The following is a 15,262-nucleotide window of genomic DNA, read 5'->3' as shown; positions in this document are numbered from 1 at the left end:
ATATTTCTTAAATCAGAAGAAAAATATGTTCAATATATTAGAAGAAAATTACATTTAATATACAAGGTGTTAATTTAAATTTAAAAAATACATACATACAATACATTTAAAAAATACAAGCTTTGTATTTTTTATTAACTTTGCGATACCCCTGTATTATATTTTACATTTCCTGGCGATTTAAGGTAAACTCTACAACTTTTATATTTAAAGTTTTTTTTCACTCCATATAATAACCAAGCTAGGCTTTGTCCAAATCTAAAGAACAACCCTGTATCCTAAAAGAAGATATCCGCAACCACAATTGTTTCAAAATCTAAAGGACAGATTCGAAAGAAGCAGAAATCTAATGCATAAAATACATATAACTTTTTTGTGACCAACCTATATAAAGGCATTTTTAGTTTGTAGATTTTTGGGAACCCTACAACTTTGCTGCAGAACTTTTTGCTCTATGTCGTATAGTTTAGACGTTACGTTTGCCGTACGCCTTGTTAACGCACCCTGTATATTATTGCCTAAATTACAACGCGTGTTCACTACTAAACAACACCCAGTTTGGTTTTTAAAATTTTATTGTCTGATGCATTTTACTTAACCACCTATAATAAAAAAAGTAACGAATGCAAATTAATGGAAAATATTTTTAAAAGGCGAACTTGAACTATTCAAAACAAAACAAACAACAGTGTGGGTAGCGCTGATTCACAATAAACCTTGTAAACTAGATAGGTATAATAGTTTTAGTTTATCTTAATACTTGTGTTAATTATAATGTAAAAAAGGTGTATACCTGAGAACTGCCATGGGGGCTAACAAAACTATCCAGATTAAATTTCACCATCATCGAACCGGACACCTCGGCAAAAGATTCACCCTGTCTGTTCGTCTGTGGAAAGAAATTATAAAAATGTGGTGCAAGAAATGCGAATGCACCTAACATGTATATAAAAAAAAATCGAAGCATATGTAATCATAAATAAATCGAAAAATTCATCCATTATCACAAAGATGCTGGTCATACGTTTTATAAAAAACAATAACACAAAGCATAAAATCTACAGCATCACGTGAAACATAAATTTTATAAAAAATAAGAAAAGTTAAGAAAAAACTTACCATAACATTCACAACACACTTAACATATAGATAAAGCTTACAATAAGGAAGCACTATATATCCATGAAATTAACTAAACGATCAAATTATTTAATACATTCCAGATAACTAACAATCATTTGACTATCCAAAATTATTTTAGGTTGTTAAAAACTAGATGGCCATCAAATTCGAACCTTTTATTAACGCAGGACAGATCTGGGCTGACAGAACAGAAAATGAGGGACAACGATATAGTTTTTACAAAAGCCAATTGCTTACTTGATTTAAAAAGGGATGCTTAAATAAATAAAGTAACGGATTTCCTAAACACCTATTACATTGAAAGAGTCCACAGAAATCCTACAGATCCATTCTTTAAAAAATGAAAGGCATGACCCTGGTAACCTTTGAATATTTTAACTCAATAAAGCAAAAACTATATCCCATAAACCCTACAACACCCCTATTGTATGGGTTGCCAAAAATCTAAAAGTAACATGCCAATTAGACCTGTTCACTCCCTTGGTTACAAGTTATCATCTTGGCCTAATAAAGTCCTTAGAAATGTTTAAACTTTAATATTCAGTAACAAATTCAGTGAATTTTGCCAAGAGTATTCAAAATGTTCACATTCCAGATACAGCCCAGCTTATATCCCTAGACGTGAAAAAATTATTTCCAAGTATTCCAGTGGCTGATTGTCTTGTCTTAGTCAAAAAGCTTCTCAGGGGGAAACTTGATTCACTTGTAGTAGAAAATCTATTTTTACTTCTTTCTACTGTCTTAGATCAAAACTTTTTCCAATTTAACGACCGTTTTTTTAAACAGAAAGAAGGAATGTCTCTTGCTTAGGGCCATGTCTTAATGAAGTATTTGTTAATAACTTAATAATGAGCGGTAACTTTAAAAATAACATCATCTTTTATAAACGGTGTGTGGATTATCTCTGTGTGATTTGGAATGGCGATGAGGTAGACCTCACAAATTTCCTGACTTATGTCAACTCTCTTCACTCCAAAATTAAGTTTACAATCGAAAGAGAACAGAGCAATACCCTACCATTAGACTTATTACTTAAGAAAAGAATAAGATATCCTTGGAAATATTTCCTACCTAACAAGACGCAAAAGATAATAATATACAATACAATTCAACATCACCGTCATAAATTTGCTGCTTTCCATTCCTTACTTGTAAAAGGCCTATTTAACATCCCACTTTATCATGACGCTTTTAAAAAAGAACTTCTTACCATTCAAACAATTAGCAGTCAATAACTCCCTCTAAAACCTATATATAAAATGTATTTTCAGTATGTGAACAAGTAATTAAATTATCATTTAATTCAATCCAATAACAAACAAACTCTATTAATACTTTTAGGTTGTTTACTTATTTTGGACCAATATGGTCACAAATATCCCACTTGTTTTCTCCCTTTGGCATAACCCCATCTTATAAAATTATTAATTCATTAAAAAAACCTCCGCTATCTTCTCCAAAAGTTTATGAAATTAGGTGCGAAGAAGTACCCTGCAGTTTATGTCGGCCAATCTGGTAGGAAGATTTCTACTAGGATTAGTGAACACAAGGCCCAATATAACAAATTTCAAAATAGAGATCGGTTTTTGCTAATCATCTCCTTGACTTTATCAAAGTACTTCATCAATGCAATAAAATTACAAAACTAGACATGCTGGCGATAATGGAAATAATCCCAGATGTGTCATGTGTTAATGAAAGGTTCGAATTTGATGGCCACCTATGTTCTTTTTTATTAAATGTATTATGTGATGCTTTAGATTTTCTGTTTTGTATTATTGCTTTTTATAATATGCAATCATAAGATTATTTAATTGTATCGCAAAAAAAAAATCACTCAAGAAAAGAACAGCAAAAGCATGCGAGGTGCACTAACCTCTTGGCTGAGGTGGTCAGTGCACATCGGAGGCAGGTTAGTCAGCAAAGCGTGAATGTCCTCAGTTTTGAAACTTTCCATATCGGCTTCCGCGAGATTTGCGTCCATGTTCTTGGCCATGGCGTCGTAATAGTTGTCTCCTGCTTCGTATGACTCCGGTATTGAGAGGATGCTCGTGTGGTGGTTCGTGCAGCCATCTCTGTAACTAAAAACAGATTTATTCTTCAGATATCTATAATATTTTTATAAGTATTTAAGAAAATTTGTGACAAAATATGAAATATCTGAAGTCTTGTAGATGTCAAAGTGGTGTACATTGTGCAGTGACATGACAGAACATTTTAATTAGTTTCTTTAATCTTCCAGTTGAAAACAAGAATATAAAAGTGCAGCTCTCTGTTTCCCAGTATAATATTCCAAATAGTTTTTTTAAGGGCTAAAACCAATAGTGAGTGAAACTCCTTAGACCCTTAGCATTCTCCTTTTTAAATGTATTTCCTTATCTTTATTACTAGAGAAGCAAACCCTTTATTACTTTAGAAAAAGCATGTTTTTATTAAGATTATTTTATTATATCCGGTATATACTAAACATGTTTTATCAGTTGGTGAGAATTATATTTTTAAGGAACCAACAATAACACCCGGTTACAACAGCTTTGTAGATAATATCCACATTGTTGATAGTAAAAATATATGATCCCTTGGAAATTTTATATTTAGTCATAATTATTTGTGTGTATATATTAATATAATTATTATTATTAATATTTAAAATATGAAATACATCTAGTAGAGTACAAAGTATCTTAGTCTCTTAAAATTGAAAAATATGATTGCACACCATCTGAAATCTAAATGCGCGAATTAATATTTATATCGGAGTTTATTTATTGAGGTGTTAATTTAGATATACACGGGAAAGTTGAATTTTGCATTTAATAAAGTTGTGTCAATCATCTGATCTCCATTTTTCATATTATTGTTGGAAGTATATTAAATAGTACCAAAATTAAGATTTTTCCATTGAAAATAATAATAGCTCCCAACTTTAAATATGCACCAAAGGCATATGTCTTTTGTTAATAAAATTATAAGGTCAGACACTCAAGTTACACTTAACAGGATTAAAAAAGACCCACGCCTACTACAAATGTGTTTTTTGAATGAAGCCTTTAACTACGATAATTCATCGACTTGCCACATTAAGTTTGTCCTTATAGATTTAAGGTAGTTTATTTCCATTTATTATGTTATATTCCACCTCCATTTATTTTTTAATTAATTAAGCATGTTATCATTATTGTAGATGTCACTAAACATATAAGTTTGACAGAACTCCTTAATCGTGTAAGTAATTTGAATACGTTTTGTAATTTAACACCTTAAAAATTAGTTTCAATCTATATCTGATAAGTTCTCTTGGATCCCTTGGTAGTATTCCTGATGATGGACATGTTCTATGTCCAAAATAGGTAGGATGGATGGTTTTTAAATAAATTTAGCGGAGTATGACCTGAATACTTACATTTACCCATTATACATATATGCCAACTATGTATAACAAAAATGTACGGTAATTTTAAGTCTTAAAGCTGTCAATTTTGTGTTTCTTTTGACACCAAATCTAATCCCTGCTTTTTTTTGACAATCTTATTACAATAGATTTTTTATTTGTGCTTTTGGGTTAGAAAAGTGACTAATATCTATAGATAAAATCTTGAATTCAAACAATTTTTTGTATGACACTTTTTTTGCATACCTTAATGCAAAATTGCTTTCCAAAATCAAATAGTTTAATTTGCAGGCTATACTACCCTTAAGACCTAGTACCTATGTAGATTGTGTTGATATTTAAGCAGACACTACATAGGTATCAGTGTTTTTAATTAAGGATTTCACATTGTTTCCATTATCTAAACTATAATATGTATTCTTCTGAGTCCTTGTTTGAGCCGAATTACTTATGGGATAGAATACTATTACATATAGTCCCCAAATATGGTTTATTTTCTCATGATAGAGAAAACTTTGTTATCACAATTTTTCTTATAACTCTCTTTGTAATAATACTTAAAACTATAAATAAGTAATAAGGAGGTTATTAACCATTTGATCCATTTCCAGATAATAAAATATTAGATATGTAAATAAAAATGCATTAAAATAGAAGCATTTTATAAAAGCAGCCTGTGAGGCTCTCATGATCACATAAAAAGCCATAGCATAAATCTAAGTAAATATAAGGGATCTTCATATAGAGATAACAAGATTCACAATACGATGTATTCAAATAAAAATATCGCCCTACCTGTTACGGTAATCCAAAATGAATGAATCCAAGTGATAAGAGCATACTGATATCAATCTTGTTCTAATTTTAAACAATATTCCTGTTGTTTTTATAAAATGATCTCCATTAAATATTTCACTCACTAAATTAAAGTAGAAATTTAAAAAGAATTACATCACACAGGACAGGAAAACTAAAATGCCCACCTTTACACAACCGTACTTCAAACTACACCCAGTCATCAATCGTTATTGCATTTTATAAATCATATATGTTTAATCTGGATCATAAATAACTGTAATTACTGTGGAGGAGTGTCTTAAAATTAAATTTTACAAACATTGAATTATAGATAAGTATAAATTGGTAAATAGAATAAATATACTGTGTGAGATTAGTATTTGTATACTATATGTGGTCACACCAAGTCGTTTCTCTCATATCTGTTAAATGACACAAAAGATTTTTTGCTACAATAGTGCAATAGAAAATAGTTAAAAAAGTATATTTTTAGTGTATTCAGAAACTTAACTTCTTTTTTTTCTTTTCAACTAAAATTATTGTACAGGGTGAGTTTTTCAAAGCGCGGAGTAGTATTATGCATTGATGATATTATTTATCGATGACGTGCTCCTGGACTATTATTTGGTTAAGCATTCTTCACATTTTAAAAATATTTTGGACTATACAGGGTGTTCCGAAAAAGCAGGGCACTACAAAAGTTAATTTTTTTAAATGGAACACCCTGTATTGCAAAACATTTTTGAATTCTTTGCGTAATTACCAATCTTTTTTGATAATGGTTTAATATGCCAAAAATTAATAGTTTAGGAGATAAATCAAATTTTGTTAAAAATTTAGAATTTGCACGCATCTCTTTAATATTAAAATTTAGCACCTAAATTTTGAATACAGACTTAATTTTTATCATCAGAAGTAAAATAAAGTTACTTTGATATGCGTGCTATGTAAAATTATTCATTTTGTTATACAGGGTGTTTTTTTTGAAAGGCCAAACTTGCCCAACTTTAAATATAAAAATCTCTCTTATTTTAAATGAAACACCCTGTATATTTTCATGTCATCTAATAACTTACTAAGAGCCTATAAATTTTATTAATAATGTCCTATCTCTATATCTAACAGTTTTTGAGATATCATGGATTTTTCTGTTTTTCTCCTGTAAAAACTGACAATGCCGACTTAAAGTTTTGAAGCACCTCGTATTTTTTATGTATCCATCAAGGCGCCGTGGAAACAAATTAAAAAAATTTCAATAACAAAAAGACAGTTACATTAGTTAATTAGAGATTAATAGTTAGATTTGTTTTAAGGTGTCTTTTAGATATTTGTTTTCAATATTGAAGAAGAAATGAATTTATTGATATGATTTTTGTTTTGGGTGAAGCAAATAAAAATTGTCTGCTAGCTCAAAGGCTATCTAGAGAAAAATATCCTCAACGGCGCACACCCGATTCCCGCAGTTTTCGCGTTGTTATGGACCGATTTATCACGACTGGTAGCGTGGATCTGCCAAAACGTAATGTTGCTAATAGGGTGGCAAATGAAGGTAAAGAACTTTTTTTCTTTTTTGCGAAAGAAATTCTTTTGCAAATTGAGGAGGATCCCCACATTGGTAGCCGTAGGTTAGCCTTACTTTCTGATGTTTCGCAGACAACGGTAAACCGGACAACACGGAAATATAAATACCACCCATATCACATTAAGTTGCATCAAGAACTTCACAATCAAGATTTTCAGCTACGTGTAACTTTTTGTGAATGGTTACTTCGCAAAATTGAAATTAATCCAAATTTTGTTAACTATATTATGTATTCCGACGAGGCGACATTTAAAAGCAATGGTGCTGTCAATAGGCATAATATGCACTATTATGCAACAGAGAACCCTCATTGGGTACGTGAGGTTCAGCACCAGAATCATTGGTCCCTTAATGTATGGTGCGGCATCCATAATAACCGTATAATTGGACCATATTTTTTTAATGAACCTTTGAATGGGCATTCATATCGAGTATTTTTACAGCAGCAATTGCCTGAATTATTAGAAGAAGTCAATCTCCAGGAACGGCAAAGTATGTGGTTTCAACAAGATGGTGCGCCTCCCCATTTTCATCGTGCAGTAAGGGAATATTTGGATCAAGAATATCCTCAAAGATGGACTGGTCGCGGAGGATTTGTTGCATGGCCGCCAAGGTCTTGCGATCTTACGCCGCTAGATTTCTTTCTGTGGGGTTATCTCAAAGATAAAGTCTATGCAACAAAAGCAATTACAAGGGAGGATATGATTATTAGAATTAGGGATGACTGTCAAACCGTAACACCAGGAATGTTATACCATGTTCGACAAAATATAATTAAAAGAATTAATATTTGTATCGAACAAGGAGGACATATCTTTAAACATTTGTTGAACAGAAATTAACTTTTATTTTATAAAAATAAGTGAATTTAATAAAAAGAAACGTCCATAAATTTGTTTCATTTTATAAGAAAAAAATAACACGAAATGAAGAAATATAAGTATATTTCAAAAACTATTAGAGATAGGGATAGAATATTATTAATAAAATTTATAGGCTCTTAAGTAAGCTATTAGATGACATGAAAATATACAGGGTGTTTCATTTAAAATAAGAGAGATTTTTATATTTAAAGTTGGGCAAGTTTGGCCTTTCAAAAAAAACACCCTGTATAACAAAATGAATAATTTTACATAGCACGCATATCAAAGTAACTTTATTTTACTTCTGATGATAAAAATTAAGTCTGTATTCAAAATTTAGGTGCTAAATTTTAATATTAAAGAGATGCGTGCAAATTCTAAATTTTTAACAAAATTTGATTTATCTCCTAAACTATTAGTTTTTGGCATATTAAACCATTATCAAAAAAGATTGGTAATTACGCAAAGAATTCAAAAATGTTTTGCAACACAGGGTGTTCCATTTAAAAAAATTAACTTTTGTAGTGCCCTGCTTTTTCGGAGCACTCTGTATAGTCCAAAATATTTTTAAAATGTGAAGAATGCTTAACCAAATGATAGTCCAGGAGCACGTCATCGATAAATAATATCATCAATGCTTAATACTACTCCGCGCTTTGAAAAACTCACCCTGTACTTGAAAAAAAAATTCTTACCCATAATCCAAAAACCATTGATAATCAGAATTGTCCTGTACAAACTCAATATCTTGGGAAGAGGCTATGCTGAGGCTGGAGCCTTTTAGGTTGCTATTGCAGTCTGAGTCAGGGCTCATGCGAGGCACCCCCAACTCACTCATGCCTTTGCCTGAAAAAAAGAGATGTTTGTTCAGTGTTTAATTTGTGGTAAAGGAAGGAGTATTTTATTGGGGTAATTTATTATTAAATATAGTTATTAGATACACAGTAGGAAAAATATTTTTACTTTTAACTACATACATGTTAACTCTGTTAAGTTAAACAGACATTAGAAATAGAAAGTCTGGACAAAACAAATTGGACCCAACATGTTCCTGTTGTCCCGTAAAAACCTTTTTATGTATTTCATATTTGTTGAAGTTGCAGAGCTCAGATTCAACAGAAAAGCAATTATCATTAATTGCTCTATATTAATTTATAATTGTAGAATATTTCTATAAAATATCTCCAGATAAAACACTTTAGGTGAAACACTAACTTTCAAAATCATTTAAGTGTGACAGATATGTGGTGTTGGCAGCCCATATTCACTCTCCAAATTTTTAGCCCAACTGGCTTGATTCTTATCAAATTCTTCTATCTTTTGTCTTATTAAGTTCCATTTTATTATTTAAATATTATTGTTTAATCTTGTTTAAAAAATTTTTGTAAAAATTGTAGAGATAGTGCACCATTCTTGGATTGGTTAGTAATATTTTATACCACATAAAATATAAGCACTTATAGTTTCTATACCCCAATTTCCAGAATGTAAAAATCTTTTTAATTTAATTTGTAAGGACTGTGATTTCTATGTACTTTTAGCACTTTTAGGAACATAATATTATGTAAGCATCTTTAATTGTACTGTCTTACATATGTATATTATACATTTGAAAACTTTTTTTATATAGAATAAGTTTTGCCATTTTGATTATTATATTTAATAGATACAGTATCAGACAAAAATAGAGCGACTATACAGTTTTTTTCTTTTATTAAAAAAGCAAAAACACAAGAAGAATTAAAACTCAATAAAACAAATACACTCATTAATAAACATATATTTATTACATAACATACCAAAATTCTTCCGTATAAACAAGATCATAAAAAGAAAAAGAAAAGTTAAATATTTCTATACGACAAAAATCAAGCGACTCTTACAATAAAAATAAAAGAAAACATTATCAGATTGCGCCCTTAATATTTAGTCCACAAGCCTTTATTTGCGATTACCTGGCGGCACCTTTGAGGCACGGAAGAAATTAAATTATCAATTATATCTTGATCAATATTTTTCCATATATTTTTAATTTCTTCAAAAATGTACTCTTTGTTTTTATAGGTTTTACTTCTAAGTTGCCTATCCACAATTTCCCACAGGTTTTCGATCGGGTTAACATCGGGCTATTGGGCTGGCCATTTAAGAATGGCTATTTTATTTTCATTAAACCATTCTTTTATATATATTGCTGTATTTTTTAGATCATTGTCGTGTTGGAAAACAAAACGTAGTGGCATAAGGTAGCATGACATTTTCAAGGATATATTTATACTTAAACCTATCCATAATGCCCTCAATTTGGTAAATTGGTCCCATTTCATAGCCAGAGAAACAACCCCACACTAACAAGTTGCCACCTCCATGTTTTACAGTACCTTGGACATACTTTGGGTCAAGTCTTTTACCTGCAATACGACGAACATATTGAACACATCACTTTTATACAAATTAAACTTTGACTCATCACTAAAAAGTACTTTTTTCCATTGCTCTGGTGCCCAGTGAGTATGTTGTTCTGCAAACAGAAGACGTGCTTTAATATTCTTCTTACTAAGAAGCAGTTTTTTGGCAGGTTTGCATGCTTTTCAGCCTGCTTCAACTAGTCGTATCGTTCGAGAGGAAACATTAGAGCCCCCAGCTTCAGCCAGAATTTGCTTTGCTGACAGAAAAGGATTTGCCTGGAAGATACTTTTAATTTTTCTATCCAGTGTCTTTGAAGTTTTTCTCGGTCTACCCGTCTGTTTTCGGTTAACTACTTTTCCTCTAATTCTATAGTTCTGAATGGTCCTCGACACAACAGATTTTGAAACCCTTAGTTCTCGTTTTATTATGTATTGTAGTGTTCCCATCTTATATGATGCAATAATTCTTTCTTTAAGATCAATAGAAAAACTTTTACCACAAGGCATTTTTAAACAAAATATAGATTTGATACTGACCAAAACCGATGTTACTACATGGGTTACTACAGATGTTACGATCTACTAATGGTATGAACAATATTGATGAAGTCGCTTTATTTTTGTCCATGAAAAAATGCATAAAAACACAATTTAAACACAAAACAATTTACTAATCTCTTGCTATTCATCACAAGAGGCAAAGAATGTTTAAATACGATTAACAAAGGTATGTACTGATACCACAAAATTGTTCCTAATTATATGAGGTACAGTCACAAAGTTTTTTAGGAATATAACAGTGTTGCTTAATTTTTGTCTGATACTGTATTTTGTATTTATGATGAAGTGCAAATGTTTAAATAATAAATAAAAGGTTAATAAAAAATAATTATTTATCTGTATGGGGACATACAAAGACAGACATTTAAATTAATTTTACATCGAATTTTAAGTTTTTGTGCTTATTGGGTTATTATTCTGGTAATTCTACATATTTCACAATTTTTTTTATTTAATATTGTTGTAGGTAGATTTAATTTGTTATCTTAGTGCATTAATTTAACATTTTATAATTTATTTTGATAAATAACTATTTAATTAATATATGGAGAACAAGTGGAATAACTAATTAAGTAAAGGTTCAAATTTTTCAGACTAGTGTCATTAAAGTATTGTTTTAAAAAAGTTGTATGAATTCCAACCAAAAGAATTTATGTGAATTATTATTTCTAATATGCCTTGGAATTCGGAAAAAGCAAGCAGGTATTATATAAAATTTAAGATCATAACATGTTTCAATATAATTGTCAAAGTTTTAAACAAACCATTATAGTAGAATTGTCCTGAAACCTGAAACTGTACTACTAAAATTTTAAAAAGTCCTAGTAAAGTAATACCCTCGCTAAAAATTCCAAATATATAAGATGAGTTTTGAAGTACTATATCCAACTATTATAATAGTACACTATTACTTTAATCTAAAAGATTTATAAGCTATCCTGTTACCAGCTATCTTAGCTGAATAACGTCCTACAAAATTATTAAGTGACAGAAAAATATGTTGGTTTTTTAATAAAGAAAAAAAAAGACATTCCAGATTTCCCTTTAGATTAACATGAATAAAGTATACAGGGGTTGATGATGACAATTGACTTGATGATGAAAATTAAATTTAATTTTAGCAAACAATGAAACAGGCCTTACTCTATTATCTAAAATAATTCAGTATTACAATATTACCACTTATATCAAAAAGTAACAGAAACCTTGATTAAAAACCTCCTATAAAATATCCTGTATAGAACATTTTTCATTTTTCATTTAAATGATATTTCTTGTAATACAACTTTCAATATATCTAGCTGCAGATGGTTTCAAGAAGAAAAAATTGTGTTGTTTTTTTTCATAGAAAAGTAGGAGAAATATTACATAAAAATTACTAAACATCAAACTTCTATAAACTAAAAGCTTAATGTAAACGAAACTATTGCACATTTTGAAAATACCACTCTTATTCTGTAAACACAACATTGCATTTTAGAATAATGATTAAAAAATTTTAATATGCTTGCTGTAATTTCATTACATCCCTTATTTTTATAATAAGGTGGTCTAGTTGTCAAGTACTTTGATAAACCCAATATTAAATACTTTAATAAATATTCCAAAGTCCATGGCATAATGTGCCCAGTTTATTGGCCCAATAACACCATTGATATGGTGCACATGGACATGTAATAATTTGAAATTTTGAACAACAGCCAATAATCCAGAACATCTTTAAGTGTATTAATCATGTTGTAGTGTCTGTAGAGCATACAAAAGGAAATTATATGTAAAAAATTTCTATTGAAACTGTTTCTAAAATTTTCAAGTTTTAAAAAAAGTTATTCTCATAAATCTTGATATTTTGCACACTGTAATTCAGAAACTGATAAAAATTAGCTTAAACTTATAGAGACACACTTTATTTATCTAGTTGTATTGATAATAAATACCAAATGCCTTTAAATAATGAAATTTAAAATCACATCAGACATAAAGTTGGGAAAGGAACTTAAGAAATGACACTTTGATAAAAACTAAATTTACTGTACTCATAAGATAACAAAAATCACAATTTTGCTTTATGTCATTTGACCTAAAAGGTTTTAGAGTGAAAGGAGCTAAAAGAAGTGCGAAGCAAAATTGATCCAGGGTTTCGCCCAGAGTAATCCTATCCTAAGGTTTAGTGGCATGGTAAAGGTATATGCAACTAATATTTAAAAAGATATCACCTTTTAACATAATAATACAATTGATAGGATCAATTCTAAGAAAAGTAAATGATGACTATAATAGGAGTGATTAAATTAAAGATTATTTGAATTATCTATACTCCTACACAGGTTTCACTACACTCATTAACTATAACATTTACATTGTATAATGGGGACAATAGTTTTGTGCAAACACTGCATTCTTTTACACACTTACCAAGTCTCATTTTCCCATTTCAAAACGCCAACAAAATTCTACACAAATCAAATATTTTATTATGAAATTGATGGAATGAAAATAGCTTTCACAATCACTCTATAATAGGGATGGCAAAGGTGAAATCACTACGCATACTTTACTTAATTACCACGGGAAGTAATAGTGATTAAAAAATATTTGGCACTAGAGTTGAGTTAATACGGTCAATAATTAATCACCGTTGTTAACTTGATGGGTTTTTGTTATCTATTCAATTTCCGAATAAAAAGAAAACAAACAAGTTTAATATTTTAAAATATTTTTGATTGGATGGTTTATGTTGACAATTTTGACGTTTAATACATCGTGACAAGACCGCTTTGACATATACCAATGACATTTAATTTGACAGATAATGGCTTAAGCAATGTTCGTAAAAAAAAACGAAGCGTAACGGAATAATTTTCTTATGATTCATAAGGCCGAAACACACTGATTTTTGAAAAATGCGTATCTAGGGGATTTTTTTTTACTTAGGAACTAAATTATCAATTTATTACATAAAGATAAGTTAGTAGATACATACGCTGAGTCCCATTTTAGTTGGAATCGCAAGGTATCTTGGTTATTTTTAATATTTTTTTTGAGACCAATATTTTTTTCTTTGTAATGCAAAAATCGTAGTCGTGGCATTTCCTAAATAAAAATTTAAAATCAAAAAATGCTTTATTGCATAAAGAGTGTATTACACCCTCATTTACAAAGCTGGAAGAAGAAAATACAGAAACTAAAATCAACTAAAAACAATTAGAAATGAAGACCACAGGGAAAAAACGTGCAAAGTCACTATTAATTGAATTTGAGAAAATAAAATTTTAAATTTGAAAACGCTATAAATTTTTTAATAATTTTTTTAAAATTTTGATTTTGGAAACAATTATTATACCGTATACTAGCTTTTTAAATTATGTAATGAAATTAAAAAATATCAATTAGTTTTTTAAATTTTATTACAAAACCAACCAAAGTACAAAAAAAAACAGGAAAAAAACGTGCAAAGTCACTTTGTTTTAAATGTTACCGTATTTACTATATTGGTGTTTAGCGCCTATTTTTTGTTGTTTTAACGGGCTTTTCTCTTCTGTTCATTTTAGGGATTTTCTTTGCGGGTAGTACAGGAAGATTGCCGTAAAAGGAAAACGTGCTCTCGTCACAAAATTTTTTCAGTTGCTGTAGATCTTTGTATTTTTCTCTTGAAATAGGAATTTTACCTAAAAAAATATTTTATTAACAAAAACACTATTATTTAAAGGAATTAAAAAACAAACTTACCATTATAAGCTCGTGGTGGATAGTGAAACTCCTTTTCAGATAAAGGTGGGCCTCGTATGAGTTTGGAGACTGGTTTAGTTACGATGAAAGTAGTCCAAGATCCATTATAGGTTTCACGATGAAGAATCATTCTTGGATGATTCACAGTGACTTCCAACTCTCTTATTGGTCGACTCAAAAACGGACACTTCTTTACATACAAAGGAGACAAAAATGCACTCCAGTCTCTTATAAGGCTGTCGTTAACTTCTTCTATTTTATAAGGTGTTGGTTTAACTCTAGCTTCCTTGAAAACCCGAACCCAGTCTGAAGGTAGTTCGGTCTTGGATTTGCAGTTAATTATACCCATATTTTTGTCACACTCCATAAATGAGTGGCCCCTAATCGGAAATACAACTTTGATAGTTTGAAACCTCTTTTTTTGGTGGACCAGGTAGTGCAAATAGCGAAACACTGTAAAGTTCTTATTTTGTCCTCCACAAGAGTCGCAAAAAATTATTAAAATCTTAACGCTACTAGGAAGATGATGAGTAACATAATCTTCTAAAAAAGAACATACCTCATTAGAACCCTTCTTAGCTACTTCTTCTGAATAGGTATAAAATACTGAATCAGCATCCGAAAGTCTATGGATGTTAAAAGAATAAAAAGATAATTGACGCTTATAATAGACGTCATTAGTCGTTATGTTCGGGACTGGTAAGTTTTTTTGGTAGTCCATGGCCACCGCTTCTATCTCTATTGATTTCCTACTTTGAAGTCGAGCTTGTCTCTTCCTAGCATAAAAGGC

General features: G+C 30.0%; 1 protein-coding gene across 6 annotated transcripts in view; it reads right to left on the bottom strand.

Moving 5' to 3' along the window:
• Nucleotides 1-15,262, bottom strand: part of LOC126738115 (uncharacterized) — a 72,164-nt gene that overhangs the window by 38,866 nt on the left and 18,036 nt on the right. For 3 of the 6 annotated variants that reach the window (XR_007661222.1, XM_050443274.1, XM_050443271.1), the window contains exons 3-5: nt 8,473-8,623; nt 3,020-3,224; nt 794-889 (exon numbers count right to left, since the gene is read on the bottom strand). Coding sequence is in view for 5 of the 6 variants with exons in the window: in XM_050443274.1 (XP_050299231.1) it covers nt 794-889; nt 3,020-3,224; nt 8,473-8,623 (452 nt within the window). In the remaining variant the exon portion in view is untranslated. Of the gene's footprint in view, nt 1-793; nt 891-3,019; nt 3,225-5,329; nt 5,521-8,472; nt 8,624-13,158; nt 13,461-15,262 lie in introns of those variants that run through there. The other 3 variants (XM_050443275.1, XM_050443272.1, XM_050443276.1) reach the window with 3 other exon arrangements.

Source organism: Anthonomus grandis, chromosome 7, assembly GCF_022605725.1.
Source record: "Anthonomus grandis grandis chromosome 7, icAntGran1.3, whole genome shotgun sequence".
Classification (NCBI taxonomy): domain Eukaryota; kingdom Metazoa; phylum Arthropoda; class Insecta; order Coleoptera; family Curculionidae; genus Anthonomus; species Anthonomus grandis.
Note: the sequence above shows the minus strand (reverse complement) of the source record. Positions and strands in the feature narration are given on the sequence as shown.